The sequence below is a fragment of the Aethalodelphis obliquidens genome, unplaced genomic scaffold, assembly GCF_003676395.1.
Source record: "Aethalodelphis obliquidens isolate GAN/ISIS:26980383/991018 unplaced genomic scaffold, ASM367639v1 scaffold72, whole genome shotgun sequence".
In the NCBI taxonomy this organism is placed as follows: Eukaryota; Metazoa; Chordata; class Mammalia; order Artiodactyla; family Delphinidae; genus Aethalodelphis; species Aethalodelphis obliquidens.
Genome location: NW_020838016.1, coordinates 3,665,396 through 3,689,119, shown reverse-complemented (window position 1 = coordinate 3,689,119; position 23,724 = coordinate 3,665,396). Strand labels below are relative to the sequence as shown.

At 39.2% G+C, this 23,724-nt stretch overlaps 1 protein-coding gene across 4 annotated transcripts in view; it reads right to left on the bottom strand.

The window, feature by feature from the left end:
• Window positions 1-23,724, bottom strand: part of PPP2R3A (protein phosphatase 2 regulatory subunit B''alpha) — a 229,270-nt gene that overhangs the window by 126,154 nt on the left and 79,392 nt on the right. For 3 of the 4 annotated variants that reach the window (XM_027091681.1, XM_027091683.1, XM_027091682.1), the window contains 2 exons: window positions 14,636-14,899; window positions 6,219-6,322 (listed from right to left, as the gene is read on the bottom strand). In XM_027091681.1, the coding sequence (XP_026947482.1) occupies window positions 6,219-6,322; window positions 14,636-14,899 (368 nt within the window). Of the gene's footprint in view, window positions 1-6,218; window positions 6,323-14,635; window positions 14,900-18,820; window positions 19,030-23,724 lie in introns of those variants that run through there. The other variant, XM_027091684.1, reaches the window with a different exon arrangement.

Here is a 23,724-nt window from a genome sequence, read left to right as displayed (position 1 = left end):
CTTAGGAAGACTGGCTACTATGAACAATGACTACAACATCAATAGTTGGTAATTTCAGTCTGATCTGAAGGCCATTTAGATCAAGAATCAAGTGCTCTCTTTTCAGTGATTAAAAAAAAGGAAATTTTTCCATGCTCTTGATTTTGTCAAAGGGCCATCTTAATAAAAGCTCAACAACAAGACGGTACATTATTTTTGTAGAATGCTTCTGAGACCACAGAGTCAACTGAACTAATGCATGTAAAAATACACTTGAAGGAGAATGTCTGTTCAGGTTAGCTTAGGGCATCTGGAACCAGAACTCCAGAGCTGCCCACTAGGAGGGAACACATCTGATGGACCACTACATACCACGTAAGACATGAACTTCTGCTTGTCCAGGCTGGCAGACATATTCAGGACTAACATGATAGGGGGCTTTTGAAATTAGACTTTGAAGCACCAGGCTTAAGAAGAAAATGAAGGCCCTATTAAATCTTCAAGTTCTAAGAATTCCTCACATCCAACTAATTGCTGGACATTTCCATCTGGATGCTATACTCTGACAGCAAAGTCAAAATAGCGAAAACCAAATTTAAAATCTTCCCTCAAAGTCATGGATGTCTATTTTTGTTAATGGTGGTACCACTCCAAGTTATCTGGGCTTGAAAATTTGAAGTCATTTTAAACTTATTTCTCTTCCTTATTCTCCACATCCAATTAGTTTCCAACCTTTCTTGCTTTTCTTCCTTAATCATTTACTGAATGCTAATTGTGTGCCAGATACTGTCTGGCCTTGTGAATACTTGAAATACAAAGAAAATAAGACATAGTTTTTTGTTTGTTTGTTTGTTTATGCAGTACACGGGCCTCTCACTGTTGTGGCCTCTCCCGTTGTGGAGCACAGGCTCTGGACACGCAGGCTCAGCGGCCATGGCTCACGGGCCCAGCCGCTCCGGGGCATGTGGGATCCTCCCGGACCGGGGCACGAACCCGTGTCCCCTGTATCGGCAGGCGGACTCTCAACCACTGCACCACCGGGAAGCCCAAGACATAGTTTTGTGCCCTGTAAGGAACTTACAGTCTAGTGAAAGAGCTATACCAATAAGATGTATAATCCTGTATAATGTTATTACAGAAGTAATAAACTCAGGGTGTCATGGAAAGACACAGGAGGACCAGTGAAATTCCCTGAAGAGTTGTGAAGTAGGAAAGTGGACTACTGCAGATCAAGAGGGATGCATGTACAAAGACCTGGTGTGAGACTGCACAGATTATTTGAGCAGCTGCAAGCACTGGGGTGGTAAGGGAAGGGGACATGGTAGGATTGGACCCTGGAGGCCCTTTTATGTTAGGTCAAGAAGCCTGGACTTTCGCCTACTCGCAGAAGAATTTTAACTTGGACTGTGACATGATCAGATGTGTTTTTCATAAATATCAAGCAGAAATCTTTCCAAGGGCCTGAGCATGGATACTGGCAGTGGGAGACGAAGAAAAAGGGGCAAATATGGTTCAAGTGAAAGGAAATGGTAGTTGATAGGTGTGGAGGGGTAAAAGGGGGGAAGTCCATGATGACTCCCAGCTTTCTATTTTAGACCACTAGGTGCTTGGAATTTGGGCTGGGAATACTAGAGTCCTGAGGAATATTTCCTCAAAACATTTTAGACAACCATTCCTTCCTTCCTATTTCTGTTTTATCATCAAGTCCAGGGTCTTATTACTTCATGCTGAGACCTTTAGAAGGGAAGAGGGTCATAACAGGCTTCAGTGTCCATGCAACCTCACATCATGGACAATTCATCATTCTAAAACATTCTTTGATTATATAATTCCCTTTTCCAAAAATGTTCAACAGTTTTCTACCACTTATATGAGTAAGTCTGGATGTCTAAGTTGGACATTTAAGGCCCTCTTTAATTAGGCTAGAGTCTGCCTATCTCACTACTATGCTAAATGAAACGTCCACTCCGGGCAGCTGGCCTGAACCACTCTTCTCTGAGCGTGCTGTGTGCATTCTTGCCTCGGTGCCATTTCTCATGTTGTTTTACTCTCCTAGAATACCATCTCTCCCAACTTTGCTATCTGAACGCTGGCTATTCTTTAAGGTCCAGCTAATAAACTACCTCTTTCAAAAAACCTTCTCTGACAACTAAATTCCTTACTGATCTTTGTACTATTTAATTTGTATGTATTACATACACCATTGTACCACGAACTTTCTTTTATTTCTCTGGCACCTAAAGGGCAGGCAAAGTTATAGCTCTTTTTTCCCCTTAACACTAGATAGACATAGTGACTTTCACATTGAAGATTCTCAAAAAATGTTTGTGATCTAACAGATATACCCTTAACTGACTTCATTTGTGATTATTAAAGCCATAGAATGATCTTTATATTTATTTTCCTTATCATTTTTCAGCATGCTCAGGACCCCCAAAATTAAATAAATATATATTTCAGAAAAAGATTACTGAAATAGATGTTGATGGGAATCACCTCTTAGGATAAGAAAATGGGTGGGATGATCACAACAAAAGGCAGTGAGGTATAGCACCTCTAAGTACAAACTGCACAGACACTGACAGATGAGAGACTCTCTAAGAGGGAAAAGTCAAATTAGGGATGGCCTTTTGCGACCAGAAGCATGAATCAGAGAGAAAAGGTGAATTCTGATTCTCAGCCAATGCTAGTGGCTGGTGAACTCTATAAGGCAGGAGAGAAAGAGATTAAAAAAAGTCGTGAAAGCTGGAGAAAGAAGGTAAACATAGCTATTCTAAACTATCATCCAGAGCTCTTAGGATGAAATATTGTTTTGTTAGTGGAAAAATGACACTTTGACATGAAAAGGTAAGAGGAAGTAAAGCATAAAAAAGCTGGGACAATATAACTGACTCTGTGTAAGAGGAGCTCTGTCACAAAGCTGGTAAACTGGGAACTCAAAAAGAAAAGCTGTGGAGCAATGCCTTTCCCCTAAAAATGTCTTGACTGCAAGAGAAACAGATGTCAAAGTACAGATACGAAATGGGCAGCAGAGCAGGGAAGGGAAGGGGAGCAGAGGCAGGGGAACAAGAGCCTGTTAAGGTGTTCATGCTCAGACCACTCAGAGGAGGGCTCAGAAGCCTCCACCCCATAAACACTGGGACAGGAGGCAAACTATTTCCTGTTTTGCTGTTAACTTTTGTATTTGACTTTCCCCCCAAGATTATATAGAGCCTATTATTGGAGTAAGTCAGCATGTGTATGTATATGCCAATATGTTTTAATTCTGTGTCATTATCTGCCAGTTATTTTTTTTTTAATTTTTAAAAATTTATTTTTTGGCTGCACGTGGGCTTTCTCTAGTTGTGGTGAGCGGGGGCTACTCTTTGTTGCGGTACGCAGGCTTCTCCTTGCGGTGGCTTTTCTTGTTGTGGAGTATGGGCTCTAGGCACGTGGGCCTCAGTAGTTGTGTCACACGGGCCCTAGAGCGCACGGGCTTCAGTAGTTGCGGTGTGCGGGCTGTAGGGCACACGGGCTTTCAATAGTTGTGGTGTGTTGGCTCAGCAGTTGTGGCTCGTGGGCTCTAGAGCGCAGGCTCAGTAGTTGTGGCGCACAGGCTTAGTTGCTCCGCGGCATGTGGGATTTTCTAGGGCCAGGGATCGAACCCGTGTCCCCTGCACTGGCAGGCGGATTCTTAACCACTGTGCCACCAGGGAAGTCCTGCCAGTTATTTTTTTGTACTTGAAAGTTTTATATACTATACTTGGACCCAAGTCACTTTATGCAAAGGGTACAATTTGTAAAAAATTATAAAAATAAACACACGTCTTCTTTAAGGTCAGTGTGGTAATTCAAACCATCCTGCTTAGTTGCTTTGTCTCCCAAAATAGCCATACTTGAGTCTCCTTTAAAGCACACATTTTAAGTGCTGAAAAAGGAGCTCCCGCTAGAGGGCGCTCCAGTCGTTATAGTATCTGGGCAGAAAATAAAGCTTTGATACAGAGACATCAGTTATCTGTTCACAGAATTTTAAAAAAAAATTTTTTAATGAAAAAAGACAGGGACAGTTGCTCATGCTGTATAACTTCATAAGCAGTGTCCTATAGTAACTGAAAATGAAGACTTGTGCTTCAAGTCTTTTTGCCTTTTGCCTTTGCAGAAATAATCTCTTTTTCTTAGAGATAAAATGAAAATGATTCATTTCAATAAAGGAATATAGCTGTTGCGGGTGCTGCTGCTCTGTCCACCAACAGAAATGTCCACCCTATCCCGGTGACATGAAGTCTAAGACAAAAAAACTGGCTGTTACTTTCCTTAATATTATGCAGTTAACTGCCGATAAACAAGTTGATTACTAGTTTTTCTTTGATAGTCAGCCTCAGGCTCACAAACATAGGGTCCTAGCATATTCAAAGTAACTTAGAATGTAAGTAGTTATAGTTCTTCTCTCTGGCTCTAATTTTTTATAGAATGAACTACCCCCCCCCACCCCTTTTTAATCTCCCAGCTTCTTCAACACGTTCTCTGAAATAATCATAACTCACTTCTTGCTGCTTTCCCAGATTGTTAGATGGCTTTTGCCAACAATGCTGAACTCAATGGCTGAAGATACCCAGGACAAGAGCTGTGTAACATCCCTATTCTTTCTAACCCTTGTTCACACTCCACCTGAGGCATTTTTCAGGGCCTGGCACCTACCAGGGGGAGAGAAGCTAGCTGAATGAAAGCTAGAACATCTACACATTTCAAGATCTTCAATTCTGCTACTGTTATACACTGATTTCTAATAACAACAATAATAATTAGTAATAGACAAGCAGACCACCCAGCTGAAGTCCTGGCTTTACTGGTAGGGAAAGGAGAGGGAATCCAAGCTGACCCCCCTATTGTTCAGGCCCTTGGCTCTATTTTCTTCCCTCGGGTTCTAGGGTGCCAGAGACAGCCAGAATGGCAAATGCCAATTTCTTTTACTCCTAATTAGTGCTTTTTTGCTAATTCTAGACTCCAAGGAGTTCTTCTTTTACGACTACACACACAAAAATTTTTTTTTAAGATTTTTATCTAGCTGTTTCCTATTTGCGATAGGAGAAGTGGAACGGTGACCATGGCCCTGACTTTGGAGAGTCATCCTGCTGGTGTATGAGGAGTGGTTCTAGTCCTAGGGCCATTCTAGTCCTTGGTATTTGAACAACTTAGAACTATTCCCTGTAACAAAATGACTAAAATTCACCTGGAAAACATGAAGCATTTATAACTTTTAGCTTTGATGTTGTTCTTTAAAAGAAGTCCATTAACTGGTAGTCTTATATCCCCCGATCACTTTAGTTCTATTGTAATGCAAGAAGAACTTGGTGAACTCAACTTGCTGCTAGATTTTTCAAAATAAGAATACAGTTATTCATCACCTATCATGTTCTCAAGCATTATACTACTAACGGCTTTGAGGTGGCATGAAAGAATCAGAAGAATCTGTAAGCTGAATTTTGCTGCTATTATATGTTGATTTTAAATAATGATGATGATGATAGTGACATCAGGTGAAGAGCATTTCCCGATAGTTCATCAGGAAGGGTATCTAGCCCAGAAAAGATGAGAAAAGCATATTTAAAGAAGGCTGATCAGTTAAAAGAGGTAGAAGGGGCATGCTATAACAGTCTCTTAAATTGATAAATATATCAAGAAATAACTTCTAAAGAAGAAAGAAGGGAGAAAAAAATAAAAGAGAGAAGAAAGTTGGATTTGAGTTTAAGAAAACTTGTCAGGATGTTAAAATCCAGGAGTATCTTGATAGATGTTCTATTCCTTTGTTACTTAACTGGAGCTTTCAAAAAGTAGTAACTAAAATCTACTAGAATTCAGCTATTTTTAAGAAATCAACTACATACAATTCTAAATTTGATCACATGAGAATGGAAGCATGTGACAAGTGTGGTCTGCTCCCCTTAAAGGAGCATTTATGTCACTGCTGCAAGAGTCAAATCCTAAGACTCAAATTGTTAACAAGTGAAACTAAGAACTACCAAATACTTATTAAAGAAGTATTTCTGAAGGTCTGTTTTACTGATTAGAGACGTAAGATAAAGGCTTAGGGAAAGAATTTGTGTGTGGGCATAATAAACTGTGAGTCATTGAATTTTACTTGTTGAAACAAAGGATAAGGGGAAAATTAATAAGTGAGTAAATAAGTGACTTTTATAAAGCATGTCATGAGGGCCGGACAATTCCTTGCCCAGCCCCAGAGTAACTGCTCTCATACTTACTTTCTCCACATGGCAATGAATGACTGGGCTGACACAAATCCTGTCCTCTCTCCCCCTGCAGCCCTGAACATGGGGGTTTTCCAATAAAGAGGACAGCCACAGACCTGCAGATAAAGCACAAATACAGTGTAAGCCAAGGGGCAGTGAAGAGATGACATGACCGAAGAAAGGGCCTTTGTGGCTTTTACCCTTCATGCCACAGTGGACAGAAGGGCCCTTGGAGGAGCAAAACTGGGGCAGAGGCAGATACATCAGCTGGGGTAGATTCAGCAAGACAGAGGGGAAACAAAATAAGAAGATGACATGTTTAATGAAGAAAATGAAAATCCATTTGCCTTTTCTTCAAGTGCATTTATAGTGATGTTTCTTTCCCCTAACCTGAAAAAGCAACGAGTCTCCCTCCCTTCCTACCACTCTTACATCATATATTTTCTACCTTTAGGAAAAAAAAGAAGTGACTGAACATCATGGTTGTATATGCCCTTCCCTCCTACGGCAGGAAAATACAGCCACCTTTATTGCTCACTCACTTGGTGTCAATACACTCTATCACCTCTCTCCCTCTCTCTCCTTTGCTTATTGTGTTATTAAGCCCCAGGTGCAAAAAGAACCAGAAAAGCCTGGACTGTTCAAGAAAACAGCTATAAATCTATTTAAATGGATACAATTCAGGTGAAAGCTGAAAGGCAAAAATTAAAACGCTATTATTTATTTAGAAGATACCACAAATGGCTACATATTATAAAAGCCTTAGAAAGAATTAAATACAATACCCTAAAAGATAATAATTTTTTTCTCCTCAATTAAAAAGCTCTTTCTTTCAATTAAGAAAAATTATTCTTATACTCTTATAAGAGACAGTCTGTACCAAATTAACCTGCTTTTTTTCTAGAGCGAAAATTCTTCCAAGTAATAATAATATCTAAATATTAGCAGAGAAGTAGTCTCTAAATGATCCCAATTTTATATATACACATAAAATGTATTCCCAAATCTGAAGCTCTTCAGAGAGTCACATCTTGTCATTGGATAAAGATATTCTTATTATTCATATTAGATATAGGATCTGTTGAGCCTTATTCTACAAAGGGAAGCTTCCCCTCTGACAGATGACTGGATGTGAACCCACAATAGGTTGAAGTGAAGCTGCTCCTGATGTGAGGCCTCGGTGCATGGGGGATCCCCACAGAAGCCTGCATAGTACCTCATCTGAGATCAGTTATGCTGAGAGAATGCCCAGGGCTGCTGGGTTCATGTCAGAGATGAGGATATGGATGGTGAGATTCAGGCCAAGGGAGGTAAGTACAGGGCAGAAATGAGATTGCTTCTGCCAGGGCCACTAAAGCATGTTCTGCAAGCAGGATGGAATTTAAGATTTCTTAAGTCCAGAGGTCAAATACCTCCACTGAGGTCAAGAATGAGGGAAAGGTGTTGCTTAGCAAACAAATGGATTTTGTTTATTGTATAAATTATGACTGCCAAGGTACAAAGCTTACAATTAACATACTTTGGGTGGTAACTGTCAAATCCACTTTCCCCAATCCCAATCCTTCCTTTCATGCAGAATGGTGGTTTGCCAAGAAAATGCTCTTAAATATGACAGGCTGTTGGTAACTGCTGGAAAAGTTGGAAGAATAGCCTGTATTATGGAGGTGGGGGGTGCAGAGCCACAAAAAGGGAGAAAATACAAGGAGAGACTGGAACTGGCTTGCCAAGGTGCTTGAAGCTCCCACCACTAGAGCCACTACGGATTTTTCAGAATTGAAAGGGATCAGGAATCTTCTAGTTCATCCTTGGGAAGTGGTCACCAGCTCAGTGGAACACTTCCAGGGACTGTGCACTTACTATCTCCGGTGGGGCTACTTCCACTATTAAAAACTTTCATTTCCTTAGATTACAGTCTTTTATTCAGAAGACTCCAGTTAAAATGTGTACACATCAGCTCATAAAGAGTAGTAAATCACTGGGATTAACATTTACAAATTTTTTATGACCCAAAGGCAGACTCCTAAGAGATAAAGTACAGAATAGATATGTTTTGAAGTAGATGGGAAAGGGCTGAATTGTTTTTCTTGTAGTGGGTCACCCTGAGCAGCCAAAGGTTGGTCAACATGAGGGTATCGGGCCCTTGGAGAAAATGCCAAAAGAAAAAACTGGAAGGGCAGTGGATGGCAAGGGCTTCAGACAATACACTTTGACCATTTTTAAAAAATGTATGGCTGGTCTGCATCTGCTTAAAAACAAAGGATTAAGATAAAGAGAGTGAGCAAAGAGCCAAAGCAATCTTGAGAAAGAAAAATGGAGCTGGAGGATTCAGACTTCCTGACTTCAGACTATACTACAAAGCTACAGTAATCAAGACAGTATGGTACTGGCACAAAAACAGGAACACAGATCAATGGAACAGGATAGAAAGCCCAGAGATAAACCCACACACATATGGTCACCTTATTTTTGGTAAAGGAGGCAAGAATCTATAATGGAGAAAAGACAGCCTCTTCAATAAGTGGTCCTGGGAAAACTGGACAGCTACATGTAAAAGAATGAAATTAGAACACTCCCTAACACCATACACAAAACATAAACTCAAAATGGATTAAAGACCTAAATGTAAGGCCAGACACTATAAAACTCTTAGAGGAAAACATAGGCAGAACACTCTATGACATAAATCACAGCAAGATCCTTTTTGACCCACCTCCTACAGAAATGGAAATAAAAACAAAAATAAACAAATGGGACCTAATGAAACTTCAAAGCTTTTGCACAGCAAAGGAAACCATAAACAAGACGAAAAGACAACCCTCAGAATGGGAGAAAATAATTGCAAATGAAGCAACTGACAAAGGATTAATCTCCAAAATTTACAAATAACTCATGCAGCTCAATATCAAAAACCAAACAACCCAATCCAAAAATGGGCAGAAGACCTAAACAGACATTTCTCCAAAGATATACAAATTGCCAAAAAACACATGAAAGGATGCTCAACATCACTAATCATTAGAGAAATGCAAATCAAAAGTACAACGAGGTATCACCTCACACTAGTCAGAATGGCCATCATCAAAAAAATCTACAAACAGTAAATGCTGGATAGGGTGTGGAGAAAAGGGAAGCCTCTTGCACTGTTGGTGGGAATGTATATTGATACAGCCACTATGGAGAACAGTATGGAGTTTCCTTAAAAAACTAAAAACAGGACTACCATATGACCCAGCAATCCCACTACTGGGCATATACCCTGAGGAAACCATAATTCAAAAACAGTCATGTACCACAATGTTCACTGCAGCTCTATTTACAATAACCAGGACATGGAAGCAACCTAAGTGTCCATCAACAGATGAATGGATAAAGAAGATGTGGAACATATATACAATGGAATATTACTCAGCCATAAAAAGAAACGAAATTGAGTTATTTGTAGTGAGGTGGATGGACCTAGAGTCTGTCATACAGAGTGAAATAAGTCAGAAAGAGAAAAACAAATACTGTATGTTAACACATATATATGGAGTCTAAAAAAAAAGTGGTTCTGAAGAAACTAGGGACAGGACAGGAATAAAGATGCAGACATAGAGAATGGACTTGAGGACATGGGGAGGGGGAAGGGTAAACTGGGACAAAGTGAGAGAGTGGCATTGACATATATACACCACCAAATGTAAAATAGATAGCTAGTGGGAAGCAGCCGTATAGCACAGGGAGATCAGCTCGGTGCTTTGTGACCACCTAGAGGGGTGGGAGGGAGATGCAAGAGGGAGGGGATATGGGGATATATGTATACATATAGCTGATTCACTTTGTTATACAGCAGAAACTAACACACCATTGTAAAGCAATTATACTCCAATAAAGATGTTAAAAAAATTTTTTAAAAATTAAGTGGGTTTCTTGCAGACAAAAAAAAAAAGATAAAGCGAGTCAGGAGATCAATAAGAACCTAAAAAAAAAGTAAATGATATCAACCTGAGTGCAACAGAATAGAAACTTTTATAACGAAGGAGAGAACAAGCTCATGTCAAGGCTTTTTACAAAGGAAAAGACTGGATGACAAGTAAGGAAGTACAGGACGTGCTGAAAATGGGTTTAGGAAACTGAGGTTTAGAGGAGGAGACAAGAGTCAGCGTTGCTGGAGCAAAGAAAGCTTGACTGACACCTATAATTAGATCTAAAAATGGCCCAACAACATAAAGAACTGAAAGCAAGATTGTCTAATGATACACAGGAAGAGATGATCACCCAATATTTGTAATGTTCTTTAACATTTTTAAAATGTCTCATGCTCGTTATTTCATTTGGCCCTGACATGATCCCATACAGAAGAGGGTGGGTATTTTTATCCAGTTCTGCAGATGAAGAAAAAAAGGTACAGAGAGGCTAGCTTACAGGCCACAGGAACAATGGGTCAAGATGGTACTGTATCAGCCAATTAGAGGAGCTGGAGGGCTTTGTTCAGTTCGGAAGACTTTCATTCTTTTCTCTCAACTTTCTCTTAGAGGCTAAAACTCAGTGGTGACAAATACTTCCCTTGCTGTTCCTCAGTTTCTGTTCCTATGCTTTTTTTTTTTTTTTTTTTTGTGGTACGCGGGCCTCTCACTGTTGTGGCCTCTCCTGTTGCGGAGCACAGGCTCCGGACGCACAGGCTCAGTGGCCACGGCTCACGGGCCCAGCCGCTCTGCGGCATGTGGGATCTTCCCGGACCGGGGCACGAACCCGTGTCCCCTGCATCGGCAGGTGGACTCTCAACCACTGCGCCACCAGGGAAGCCCATCCTATGCTGCTTTTGCTCCTCTTAGATTCATTCTCTAGTCATTTCTTCTCCATTACTACTTAAAGCTGTGGAAAAAAGTACAAACTACACACTGAGAATTTAATCAGAAATGGACATTAATCTCTCCACGCTGTTTGAGGTTGAAGATGAATGAGCTAAACTTCACCAACAGATGCAGATTTCATAAACAGAGTTTTCTTTGCACTTAAAAAACAGACCCCAGTCTCTACAGCTACACTTAAGCATCACGGAGAGTAGACTGTAAACTCAAGCTGGCCTTCCAAGTAGCTTTATAAGAGAGAGATTTTTCTCTTTTCTTTTGATGTGGACTTTTTTTTTTTTTTTTTTTTTGCGGTACGCGGGCCTCTCACGTTGCGGAGCACAGGCTCCGGACGCACAGGCTCAGCGGCCATGGCTCACGGGCCCAGCCGCTCCGCGACATGTGGGATCTTCCCGGACTGGGGCACGAACCCGTGTCCCCTGCATCAGCAGGCAGACTCTCAACCACTGCGCCACCAGGGAAGCCCTGATGTGGACCATTTTTAAAGACTTTACTGAATTTGTTACCATATTGCTTCTGTTTTATGTTTTGGTTTTTTGGCCGTGAGGCATGTGTGATCTTAGCTCCCTGACCAGGGATCGAACCCGCACCCCCTGCATTGGAAGGCAAAATCTCAACCACTGGACCACCAGGGAAGGTCCTCCAAGTAGCTTTATAAACTATAAGAATCCATAAAAACGTTCATTTATTGCTCTGACCACATCCTCCTTTGTTGTCCCCCAGGGGTTGTCTTCTCCTTTCCTATAGCCAACCTGTCGTGAGAACACAAGCACACGAGGGTCAGTGATACAGGCACTGCCAAAGGATGAGGACAGTCTGTAGAGCAAAGAACGGTGGAAAGTAAGACTGATTTAGTGAGTGCTAAAAGACTGGCCGTAGCCAAGGAAAAGCTGGATTACATGAGCCTAGCTAACTGGAAGACATGATTAAATGAATTTTTTAAAAAATAAATGATTTTAAGAATAAAGAGGCAAAATCCAATAAAACGAGCTGATACAGTACTTCCGAGGTCATTATACACACATCCTCATCTTTATATGCAATGTTAGTTTTAACTTTTTAAAAGTATGAGCAGTTCACCTTGCTATCTGAGCTGACAATTAAGGTCTAAGAGCAGTGAACACAAATGCTTGGCACCCCGAATGGAAGTTAGGGCTATAATCAAGTACAATTCAGACAAGTTAATCAGACATGTATGTGTATACTGGCTATTGTGCCACATGATAATTTGGTATAAACAGTAAATTGTCACGTAAATGCCTGTTACTATGGCTACTAAAAAAAATAGTTTTCTATCTTTTTAAACTTCTCTATGTTGTCAGCTTCCACACTGGCATTTTTTCCTGATGCCACCTACAGATTGATCCTCACTGCCTGTAAATAGGAAAGTCCTCCGTCTGACTCCCCAGCATGTAAACCCCTTCCCTGACTTGACTACGCTCTCTCCTACACATCTCGTGACCATGTGGAGTCCTCAGGCTCTCTGCTCTCCTCTCACTGTGCATTCACTGTGGAGTGCTGGCGGCCACTGAGCCACAGGTAGGGCAGGGCTACCACCAGCCAGGTGGGAGAGCCAGAGCAGGAGGGTGGAGGCAGCACAGCAGGAAGGCTCCTCAGTCAGGCGCTGGGAATACTTAGATGAAGGTCGACCCAGAGACCTTCAAGACAGAGCACGCTGCAGGTCTCTGGCAGTGAAGCACTAGTCACTGATTGGCTCTCCAGATGTGGGGAGCCCAGCAGAGCACCGGGGAACTACCATGTCCTGCAATCTGCAGTCTCTCCTGTTTGCCTGCCCGAAGTGGTCCATGAAACCTCATGTCTCTCTCACACAAATTGTTACCATGTTAGATATACCCTGTTTGGCATTTATGTGATTAACATGTTATCTCCAAATTAGACTTCATTCATCCTTGCTAAATTCTATCTTTTGGATTTAGATTCATTATTCTAGTCCACTCAGATAATTTACCACTTGATTCATAAAATAGTCATCTCTCAAAGCTTGGGGTAAGAAAATGCCAATGTCCTGAAAGAACTTGTAACTTATTTGGGTGGATATAGCTTGGAAGTCAGTTGATGGTATGTTAGCATACGTCCAGGGGAGATAGGGTAGAAACAGCACGATGCAGGAGTCAGAGGACATGTCTCCTGACATGGACAAACTCTGTGTCTTCACGTACATACTTGTAGGACTTCAGTTTCCTCATACGTACAATAGAGGAGAAGAAGGTGAGCTCTTACTTCTGGAATGAAAGAGGTTGTTTTTCACTAGAAACATTCTGAGGGGTCAAAAAGCAAGTTCTAAGATTGGGGGGGGGGTGATGAAAAAAGGAATAAAAAAACGATTCTTTTTCACTTCCCTTAAAATCACTCTACTTACAAATTATTTAACAGCAGTAACAAATGTTCTGAGGTTAGAGGTAGGAGAGAAGATGGGACATGACAGGGCAGGGATTCAGGGACGTCTCTCAGGACACAATGGAAGCTAGGTCTTAGAGGATGGGTGATGTGGGAGTGGCAGAGTGGAAGCCCACTTTGGAGGGGAGAACTATGAGAGCCCAAATGCAGAGGCAAGCCTGTGGGAGGGCAGGTGGGTCAGGCCCACGCAGGGAACAGCAGTTTGGGTTTTATCCTCAAAAGCAGTAGTCTTCAAACTTTCAAATATTATTCCTGAAAGCAGAGGAAGCATTCCCAGTGGAAGGGTGCATGGGGTCTTGGGAACTCCCACTTGGTGTCTAGTTGTCCACATGCAGCCCTTAGCCTACTAAAGCCCCTCTGTCTCTTGAAGCACAGCTTGAGACCACTGCTAAATCCTGAGGTATGATCTGACTCTTCAGTATACATGCATCATAAAAACAGAACCCAAACGAAACAAAGCACTCCTATAGATGGTAGGAATCCCTGAATATTGCTGAGCTGGGGAATGACATGATCAAATATAAACTGATGATTATGCTCAGTAGTAACTGTTCTAGGAGGAGGCTGGAGGTGTAGAATCCATTACTAAAGATATTACAGTAGTCTTAGCATTAGGGACTAAGACCTTAAATTAGAAGCAGTTGGATATATTGAAAAGTATCACAGACTTGCTTCCTGGTGGCAAATCCATTTTTCTGAGAAGAATTACAGTGTTGAGCTGGCCTAATTGTTCCTTGTCTGGTTTGAGGGCAAGGAGTTATGATCAATGAATGAGAACAAAAAAGAGAGATTTGTATTCAACACAAGGGAGATTTTTCTAACAAGGAAGGCTATTTAATGATGGAACAGGCTGCTTGACAAGGTAGTGAGTTTCCTGTCACTGAAGGCATTCAAGCAGATAATGAATTTATGTGTTGGTGATGCCATGGATGGAATTCCTGTATTAAATGGGAGGATGGACTACGAAACCACTAAGGCTTTTTTCACACTTAAGAGTTCCATAAAGTAGAACCATAGCTAATATATCAGTATCAAATACATTTTTCTAATATGGAAAAAAAAGATGTATGCTTACAAACAGAGAGCAAGGAGGCAATAAAGACAGGGAGATTGGGATTGCTAGAGAAAGGGAGATTATACATCATTTAGTAGTTATATTACCTTTGCAATTTTTCCCATTTCATAAATGTCTGCTTTCTGATCTTCAATATCCATGAAAGCAGTTTCAATTCTGCTTAGAGTCTGTTCATGATTACTGCAGGCATCGGGGAGTCCTTCAGGGAAGTAGAACCGTGGAATGTTTATGGATAATGTTGCATTCACATTATTCACATGAGGAACAGGGGAGAGAGGTCGGGGACTACTTGCAAAGGTGGCTGGAGGTGGAAGTGGTGTCCCAGGTTTCTTTTCTGGTTTATTTTGAATCTGGAAAGAAAATATGATTATGAGACACAAATATTCTAAACAGTATATATTACTGGAAAGTCCTCACCAGTAATAGGAAGTTGGGTATAAATACAAGAAACCACAATTAGAAGCAGTACAGATGAAGAGCTCACTCAACTATAGACAGGGGTAAGCATGCTCTGAGGGAATGCTTATCTACACTGAATCAATCAGTACATTACTCATCTGTCAATACTAGAGTCTACATAGATTTGTGCTTAAAAAATCCTACAGTACATTTTCCCACCAGTGATGAGCGAGACATTTAAGAGCAAGGTCAGTTGACATATTAAGGACCTTAAGGTGAATTCTCAGTCTGTTGGACCTGGATTAGTAAATTCTTCTTGAAGACTGTTCTTGGTGTTTCTATGCATTTCTACCTGTCCTTCAGTAGGCAAACAGAATGAGTTCTTTTTAAATATGTAGATCTAAAATGTATTGTGGGGGCTGTCCTTCTACCTTCTTCCCTAGTTTGACTTTATCTAGGTAAAATCACTGCTAGTCCCTGATGCAAAGAAAGTCTTTGTTAAGAAAATTAAAGCATTTTAGTTTTAGAATGTCTTCTACCAGGATGACTGACTTGCCACCAGAGGCATGCTATTTTTTCTGAGATACACAATTCTCTCATTTTTAGTATACTCTGATAGACAAGGATCATGGTCATTAATTTCACCACAGCCAAACTCTCTTTACAGTTTATTAATTCTTTAATAGTTTATATCATTCCTTTTTCCAAAAAGGATTTGATGTGGTGTACCATAAAGAGACATAGAAAGGACAGTATTAAAAGGTTGGGGGGCAACAGGGAGACTAAGAGTAACCATGATTTAGGGAAAGGGGAAGGGAGGTACACTAATATTCAGGTAGAAGTTTATTTTAGCAATGAAGACTAAATTTAGTTCTGAGATTCATAATAGAAAAAGCAAAAAAGATTCACTGAAGATTTTCAGAGTTTAATTTCTATTCTTAATTTTGACCAAATTATCTATCAAGGCTCATGAGCATGGCCTTATTAAATGCTACATAAGGTATGAAAGATGGACATGACTGTTGACTAGCTAAATTTATTTTAAATTCACTGTGAACACAAAATATTACTCGAGTGTTCTTCTTCCTTAAATTATATCCTAACGCCATTCCTAAAGTCTGAACAATGATTTATCAGTATGAAGTAGATCTGAATATCATATTCCCTTTTGACATATGGACTTATAACATGATTTTTAAATTCAGGGTAAAAATTTTAGCTACCTTTGAAAAGCATAAGTATTATAGGAAGACAGGCTTCATTCATACAAATATGTGATAAATATGATTTAATCTCCTACTTTTATTAAACACGGCCCATTTCTCATGTTAATATCTGACATTAATACAGAGTGGAATCTGCTCATATATTAATACTGTTGGGGATACGAAGGCCAGTTGGTCACACCAAGCCTTTGCTGCAGTATCAGGATATCACTCATATAAAGCAATAGTCAAGGAAGACATTGCAGAGGGAAGTGATGCCAATGAAATATGAAAAACTTAACAAAAATCAGTGATGGCTTACTAGCTCTGTGACCTCAGGTAAGTTACTTAACCTTTTAGAATTTCAGTAATAAAACAGATTAATTTCCTTTAATCCTCACCAATTAATTTCCTTTAATCCTCACAACAACCTTCTTCTTAGAAGGTTGTTGTGAGGATTAAAGGAAATTACAGGATGTAACATAGGGAAGAGGCTCAAAACTGTGCTGGGCAGAGATATGTCTTATTTAAGAAAATGAGTCACAAGGCCAAAGGATGGGGTTCTCAAAAGATTAAACACAGGGCTTCCCTGGTGGCGCAGTGGTTGAGAGTCCGCCTGCCGGTGCAGGGGACACAGGTTCGTGCCCCGGTCCAGGAAGATCCCACATGCCGCGGAGCGGCTGGGCCCGTGAGCCATGGCCGCTGAGCCTGCGCATCCGGAGCCTGTGCTCCGCAACGGAAGAGGCCTCAACAGTGAGAGGCCCGCATACCACAAAAAAAAAAAAAAAAAAAAGATTAAACATAACTTGGCATGGTTCTTCAGATTCAATAATAAATAAAATAATCACTTACACTTGTAAGGCAATTTAAAGTTTACAAACTACTTTTGATTTAACAAACTGATAATCTCTTCTAAGTAAACAATTGTCTCTGCCTTAGTGCTAAATCTGCAATTATTATTACATAGTCCTATGAGTCAATAACAGTAGAAACTGTTCTTAAATTTCTAAAATAAGGCATATAATTCTTCAGGGGCTTTACTTAGGTCACTTGTATTAGTGTCATTTCCTTTCTATTATTCTATGCTGAAAGAGAGTTGTGAGACTACAAATATACAGTTACCAAAATTCTTTTTTGTTTCTCAAAAATGTTTCCCATGGTGTGACATCCAGGGTAGTTATGGATAACTTCAGGGCAATTATAACCATAGGATTGAGACCACTGGTGCCACTGGGAATGAAACTCAATATTCTAGTGAACACACAATACTGGAGAAGGTTTAGAGCAAGCCCTTCAGTGTTAACTCTACACTTTTGCTTTGACAGAAATAAGTGACATTCAGAAGAAACCCTGGCTATTTGTCAAAGTTTTAATTTGAATGGGAAAATATTCAATTATATAATAGTCTTCTTTGCTTTCATCAGTGTACTTTAACACAGAGCAGTTCACTAATAGGGAAGTATTTACTAATTCACTGTTTAAGTCCATATTTAATAAAACTGATGTTAATACTTAAAGGGAAGATAAAAAGAATGCATTTACTTTGAACTTTTCAGGTGTATTGATTTACTTTCCACTGGGTTCAATAGGAGACATATAATTTAAGTCTTAAAGTAGTTTAATAAAAGTGACGCTTTACAACATTATAGAATAAAACAGTAATATAAAGTTCGTCAGATTTACCAAGTTTAGCATCTGCCCACTTTAAATAAAACTATTTCATTCAAATCTAGGAACAGCATTAAAACAGAATTAGCTGTGTAAAGTATCTCAATTCTCCATTACAGTCTTTCCCTATACAGTATCATTTAGATATTCATTCTGAACAGTACCCTTATGTTACTGTAGCATTTCCAATATTTGACCATTTTTGACCTATTTTTAAAAATGCAATTTCATATCATTCACTCAAATAATTTGAAATTACTTTAGGTCAGAATAACTACAAAACTATGGTTTCTTGCTGGATTCTTGATGTCCATCATTGATGTGGCCCTTGATCTGTATTGTATTCAGTGCTAGGTAACTTGTTTGATGAGACACTGGCTCTACAGTTGTAAGCAAATAAGCACGATCTCTGCAAGCAGCCCCTGCAGGCAGAAATGACTCAACCTCACAGCTGAGGGAAGACATTCTTTCACAACCCAGTAGTAACTGCCATCCTTTGCTCCCTACACACAGTATCTCACACACACACAACTGCCTATATGTATAAAAATAGTTCTTTCAAAAAAAAAAAAGACTATCAGGATCAATATTCTTTTTTAAAAAAGATTCATTACAGATATATGTATGTTAATACAAATTTAGTCTACTAAATCAAAGTGCAAACAAGGATTTTAACATGGAAATTCTAACTTCTCAAAGATATTTCTATGAAAAATTCTAAATTGTAAAATATTTGTTAAGTTGTATTTAATTGTCTCTAAAACTGGATTCCCTCTCTACAAGAGAAAAATGTGAGTACTGTACTTCAGGTCCAGAAGGTCTATTTTTAAACCTGTTGGAATCTCTCTACAAATAGCTTTCTGGAAATAGCTGAATAGAGGACACAGATTAATTCCTTGATCTAATATCAAGTGAGCTGTAAAATTATTTGTAAGTTAGTTCACTGGGTGGTTTTATTAGTAATAAAAATATTTTAAAAGAAACACCCAAGTTTCAAACCTGTGTCTGCTGAAATGACTTCAGCCGCTTCTTAAACCGTGACGGTAGAACAAAATCACAGCCCCTTGCCAGGAAAGCTAACTCTCCCCTTAAGTCCGGGTCCCTTCGTAGAGATGTTTCCTTGATCATCATCTTTGAAAAGTGGATGTTTACTTATCAAACTGTCCAGCACACTTCTGAAGATAGTCAGACTTAATAAGTTGTCAATCTCGTCAGGTAGAAAGGTATTTTTTTTCTTCTTATCTCCCAAAGAAATTAAGTTCAAGCATTGTGCTCTCCCAGCCTCCAGGGACCACAATCCATGCTTGTACTGACATGCAGCTGCTTCCCAAATACAGCCTGTGGCTCCCAAGACCTGCTCATAATTTTCAAGTAAGAAACACGGGCTGCAATGGGCCTGTTGCTCCTTGTAGGTAGCTTTAAGTCAAACTGACCTGCCCATGTGGAGAATACAGAGCCTTCTGGGAAAGGAAGCACCCACTACTCTGAGCACCAAAGTTAGAAACATTACAGCTGGACCTAAAAATAGTGACTTCTCAGATAATGCTAACTTCTTAAACTCAGAGTACATGAGGTGTCAAGCCACATAAAACAGTTTCTCCTCAAGCTAGGAGAGAACATGTAGAGCATTTTTGATTTTGCTATTTAATATTTTATGAAAAAAAGAACATGCTGCACTTCAAATTTGAAACTATTATTTTAAGAATAATTTTAAAAAATTCTTATTTGAAGGGAAGCAAATGTTTAAAACCTTCTAGATATAACCAGTCAAAATATGGAGAAAAACACTATCATCCTCAAACAGGAATATACAGAGATTTGTTAGTCTCAGATTTTAAAATCAAATCTTTTTTTCTTTTTTTTTTTTTTGGTTAGTTTGCAGAAGACCATCTAGTGATCAAGCATACTTTTTTGAAGTGATTATGAATCTGGATACATTTGAAAATTTATTGTCAAAGCATTGGTTAGTTAAGAAAGAGGAATGATGGAATGCCAAAAGAAAGCAGATTTAGATACACAGAAGTGAATGACATTTGGTTATAATAAAGGTACAAAAGATGATCAAATAGCAATGACATAATACATCTTGAATTTGTGAGACTCGTTTTTCTTAAGCTTTCAAGAAATCTCAGATTTTAAAAAAATTCTATTATTTTATCATATATTGAATAGCTGCCTCATAGTTATTTACAAGCAAATCTTCAAGTATTATCTCATGTTTAATATTTAGAATATTTATTTTCAGTCATCCATATTATTCAATCCATACTGATTTTCTACTTCTAGAAAATATAAACCAAATATTACCAAATAAACCCCAAAACCAATAACAGCTTACGATTCTCTTCTGCTGAACCTTTGTCTAATTTACTGGGAATTAAATTCTTTGGTTTTCCATTGTTTCCTACAACTTAAGTTTTTTCTCGATTTTAAGACATTCTGGTAACACTTTATAACATGTATATTGGGCTTATATGCCTAAACCTGTAGTTTTCAAATTTCTTTTTAAGCTGTAGAATTCTCCACTCATACAAAATCTTACCTGAAAGCTCTCAATATATACTATGATTGAAAGCGGATTACATTGAAACCACTGGTATAATGCTTCAACCTGGGCCTTTCCTTTGTCTCCCCAATTTTCTCTCATTCAGGTTAACTCTTTGAGCTAGGTGGCTTTCCCTACACTCTTGTCTATAACGCTCTAATTCCTCCTTCATTATTTACCACCAAATTAAAACATTAAAAAAGTCTGTTATGAATGCAGCTGGGTTTTTAGACTTGTCATTTAATGCTTTTTCACTTTAGCCACACCTTAGTTGTATTTCTCCCCTTCCTACAACAACCCATGGCTTCAGGGGTGTGACTTTTCATCCCCTTCCTGAGAATACTCCTTCTCCTCAAATTATACACACTTTAACCATCCTTCGAAATTCAACTCAAATTTTCCCTATTTCATGAAGGATTATCTATTTAAGCCCCTTATTGCAATTCTCTTAATAAAATATTGTAGAGTCTTTCTTGAATGACTTCCACTTAACTTATTCTCTGGACAAACCAATGCTCTCCATTTTACCTATAGGAGAACCACCAATGCCTGGGACACACTGGTTCATGGCTAATAGTTTAGTTTCTGTTATGCTCTCATGTTTCTTATCTCAGTAGTTGAGTTCTATGCTTACTAAGAGTTGGTTGTATTTGTCCCCATCTGTTTATACTGGTTGTACTTTTTACAGTAATAATTCAATTACATAAACTAATGAAATATGAATGTGGAAAAAAGAGAGTTGATATTTCTAAAACTAAAACCCTAAGTTGAATATTTTATAAATACTCAGTAAAGGCAAAAAACTACTAAAATTTTTCTGCTGTAAAATTAGTTATCGGTGAGATAAAGGAGAAAAATCATTAAAATCTAGAAGGTAACTACATTCAAATTGCTTCACTACTGACTTAAGTTCCTGGAAATCAGTTAACAAATATACTGAGTGTGATTTACTACAAAAAGATGTCATGAAACTTAAATTTCCAATTATGACACTCATTTCCAAAGAAAAGGCTTGGCTCTACATTAAAAGATCTGAATAATTAATGTTCCAAGTTAAAATAAAATGTTTAAGATACACATTTTACAGAATACATGGATAGAGTTTACAATTCCCTACTGAGTAGCTATCCATCCCAATCATGTTCAGGTAAAAGGGCTTCTACTGCAATATTTTATAATCCGGCAATATTTTCCAACAGTGTCTAAACTTTTCAGGGTAAGGTCAATTGTAAAGTCATTCAATCACTCAACAAATATATTTCTGACACTTATTATGTGCAGTTACTTTGCTGGGTGCTGAGGATACAAAGAAGATAAGAAGTGATCCCTTTTTTTCTTCATTGCACCTAGCACAATGTTGGTTTACAGCAAAGGACAGCAAATACTTTCATTTACTTCTTATAAATCTCTGGAGTTTCAAAGTCAGAACAGTGGTTAAGAGGCTGTCCTGCTACCCCTCTTAAGCAGGAAGAAGACATTTCTCCATGTCCTTTGATGGTGAAATAAGCTCTAAGTTTTTATTTATCCAATGGCTTTCCAAAAAATTCACAGGGAGAAAGGCCAGATCCCCTAAAGGGGGTTAAGAAAGAACTGGTCTGTGGCAATGAGTTATTGATGGAAAAAGACTATTATGAAGTTTGTTTATTTGCTTTTTACATATTTACTTGTGCCTGTATGGAAGTATACATGCTTGGTTCAAGAAAGAGTCTGAGAATGTGAGTTAGTTTCAAGAAGTATATGATAACTGAAACATAGCAGCAAAGAACATGGCTTTTAGAGTGACCTCTTCTTTACTGGAAAAAGATCAAACAAGGAATTTCACTATTGACACAAACACGGCCTATGATCTACTCTCTTCTCTCTTTACTTTAGTCACAGAGAAAATGGTACAATCCTTGGGGCTGGGGGCTGGAAGGGAAAAGCTGTTTCTAGGTGAGAGGTTTTCCAGGGAGGAACTAAACAGAATGAGGAAGAATAGAAAACTATAAACATATAGTTAATAAATTCAATTTGCAAAGATGGAAAGTTTGTCAGTTATAATGGAAAGAGTCGATTGTAAGGGTCTTCCCAATGTCCTTCTGGAATAAACCGTGCGATACTCTCTCCTGCCCTCTGCAGCATACATGAAGTCCATCCTAACAAGACAGCTAGCCAATAGTAGGTGTTTCCTGCACAGCAACCTGCATCTCTTTTTGGCCTGCAGATCATTCATGCACATACACTGCCTGCAGACAGAGGATGTCCTGTCTGGACCATGGGCCCAACCTGGTCTTCAGGGCAACTGTGTTAAGACAGCTTGACTAGAGGATGGAAAAGACTGGTGCTCTCTTGCTGTGGGAATGACTGGGATATATCAGTTGTTACCTTAAGATCCAGCTGCCTTGACTGGGGTTCCTTTCTTGTGTTACCATTCCGTATATGTTTCCCTTGAGCAAACATGCTTGAGCAAGGATGATAACCTTTCTCAAAGAGAACCAGCTCAGTGGTGGACTCCTGGGTTACAGGGTTTTACAGGGGTACATACGAGAGAGACTGGCCTCTCTGAAATGACTAAAAACTATAGAACTGTTTTAAGGATAGCCTCCAATATATCAAGCAAGAAAAGATATTCCCTTATCATGTCCTGAAATGACCTACAGAACTGAGGCGTGAGTCCAGAAAGAGCCTATACCCTAAAGGAAGGTGACAGTGGGAAGGAGATAGAAGGATAAAACTGTGTGTGACACCCAACATATTGTTTTTGTAGGATTCAGTCTTTGAAGTTTAGTTTGGAACTCAGAATGGATTTTCTAGAGCTTTCCAAATCCTCTCATAACTCCCTGCCCTTCCCCCTCTGAAAATGAAGACAGTGGTGATATACAATATTAATTCACTCTCTTCAGAAAGCATCAGCTCTATGGGATGTTTTAAGGAAAAAATGGGTTGATTACACAGGATAGAGAAAACTTTGAACATTTGCTGAAGACACGAATCACTTATTTTGACTTGTATAAAACTGCTAAACAGTTAATGTTGTATCGATATATGCAATGTGTTATCCTAAAATAAGTCTAGCCTTTATTTTATAAACTAACATGTAAAGTCATACCAGCCTCAGGTGACAATGACTTTGGAGACTGAGATAATAGAACTGATCAAGACCACGGAGTTAAGAAGACCCATTGGGATAAACAAGGCAGCAAAACTGCGAACATCTGAGTGAGTGACAGAAACACGTAGCATAGCAAGCCTGGGAAATCAGCTCAGCTGTGAGGACCTGTGTTGAGGTGAGAAGAATCAGGTCCAGAAAGACATGAGAGTCACTCTGAAGTGACATCAAAAGATTTTGCTCATAAGATGCTATAGGGGAAAAAAAAGT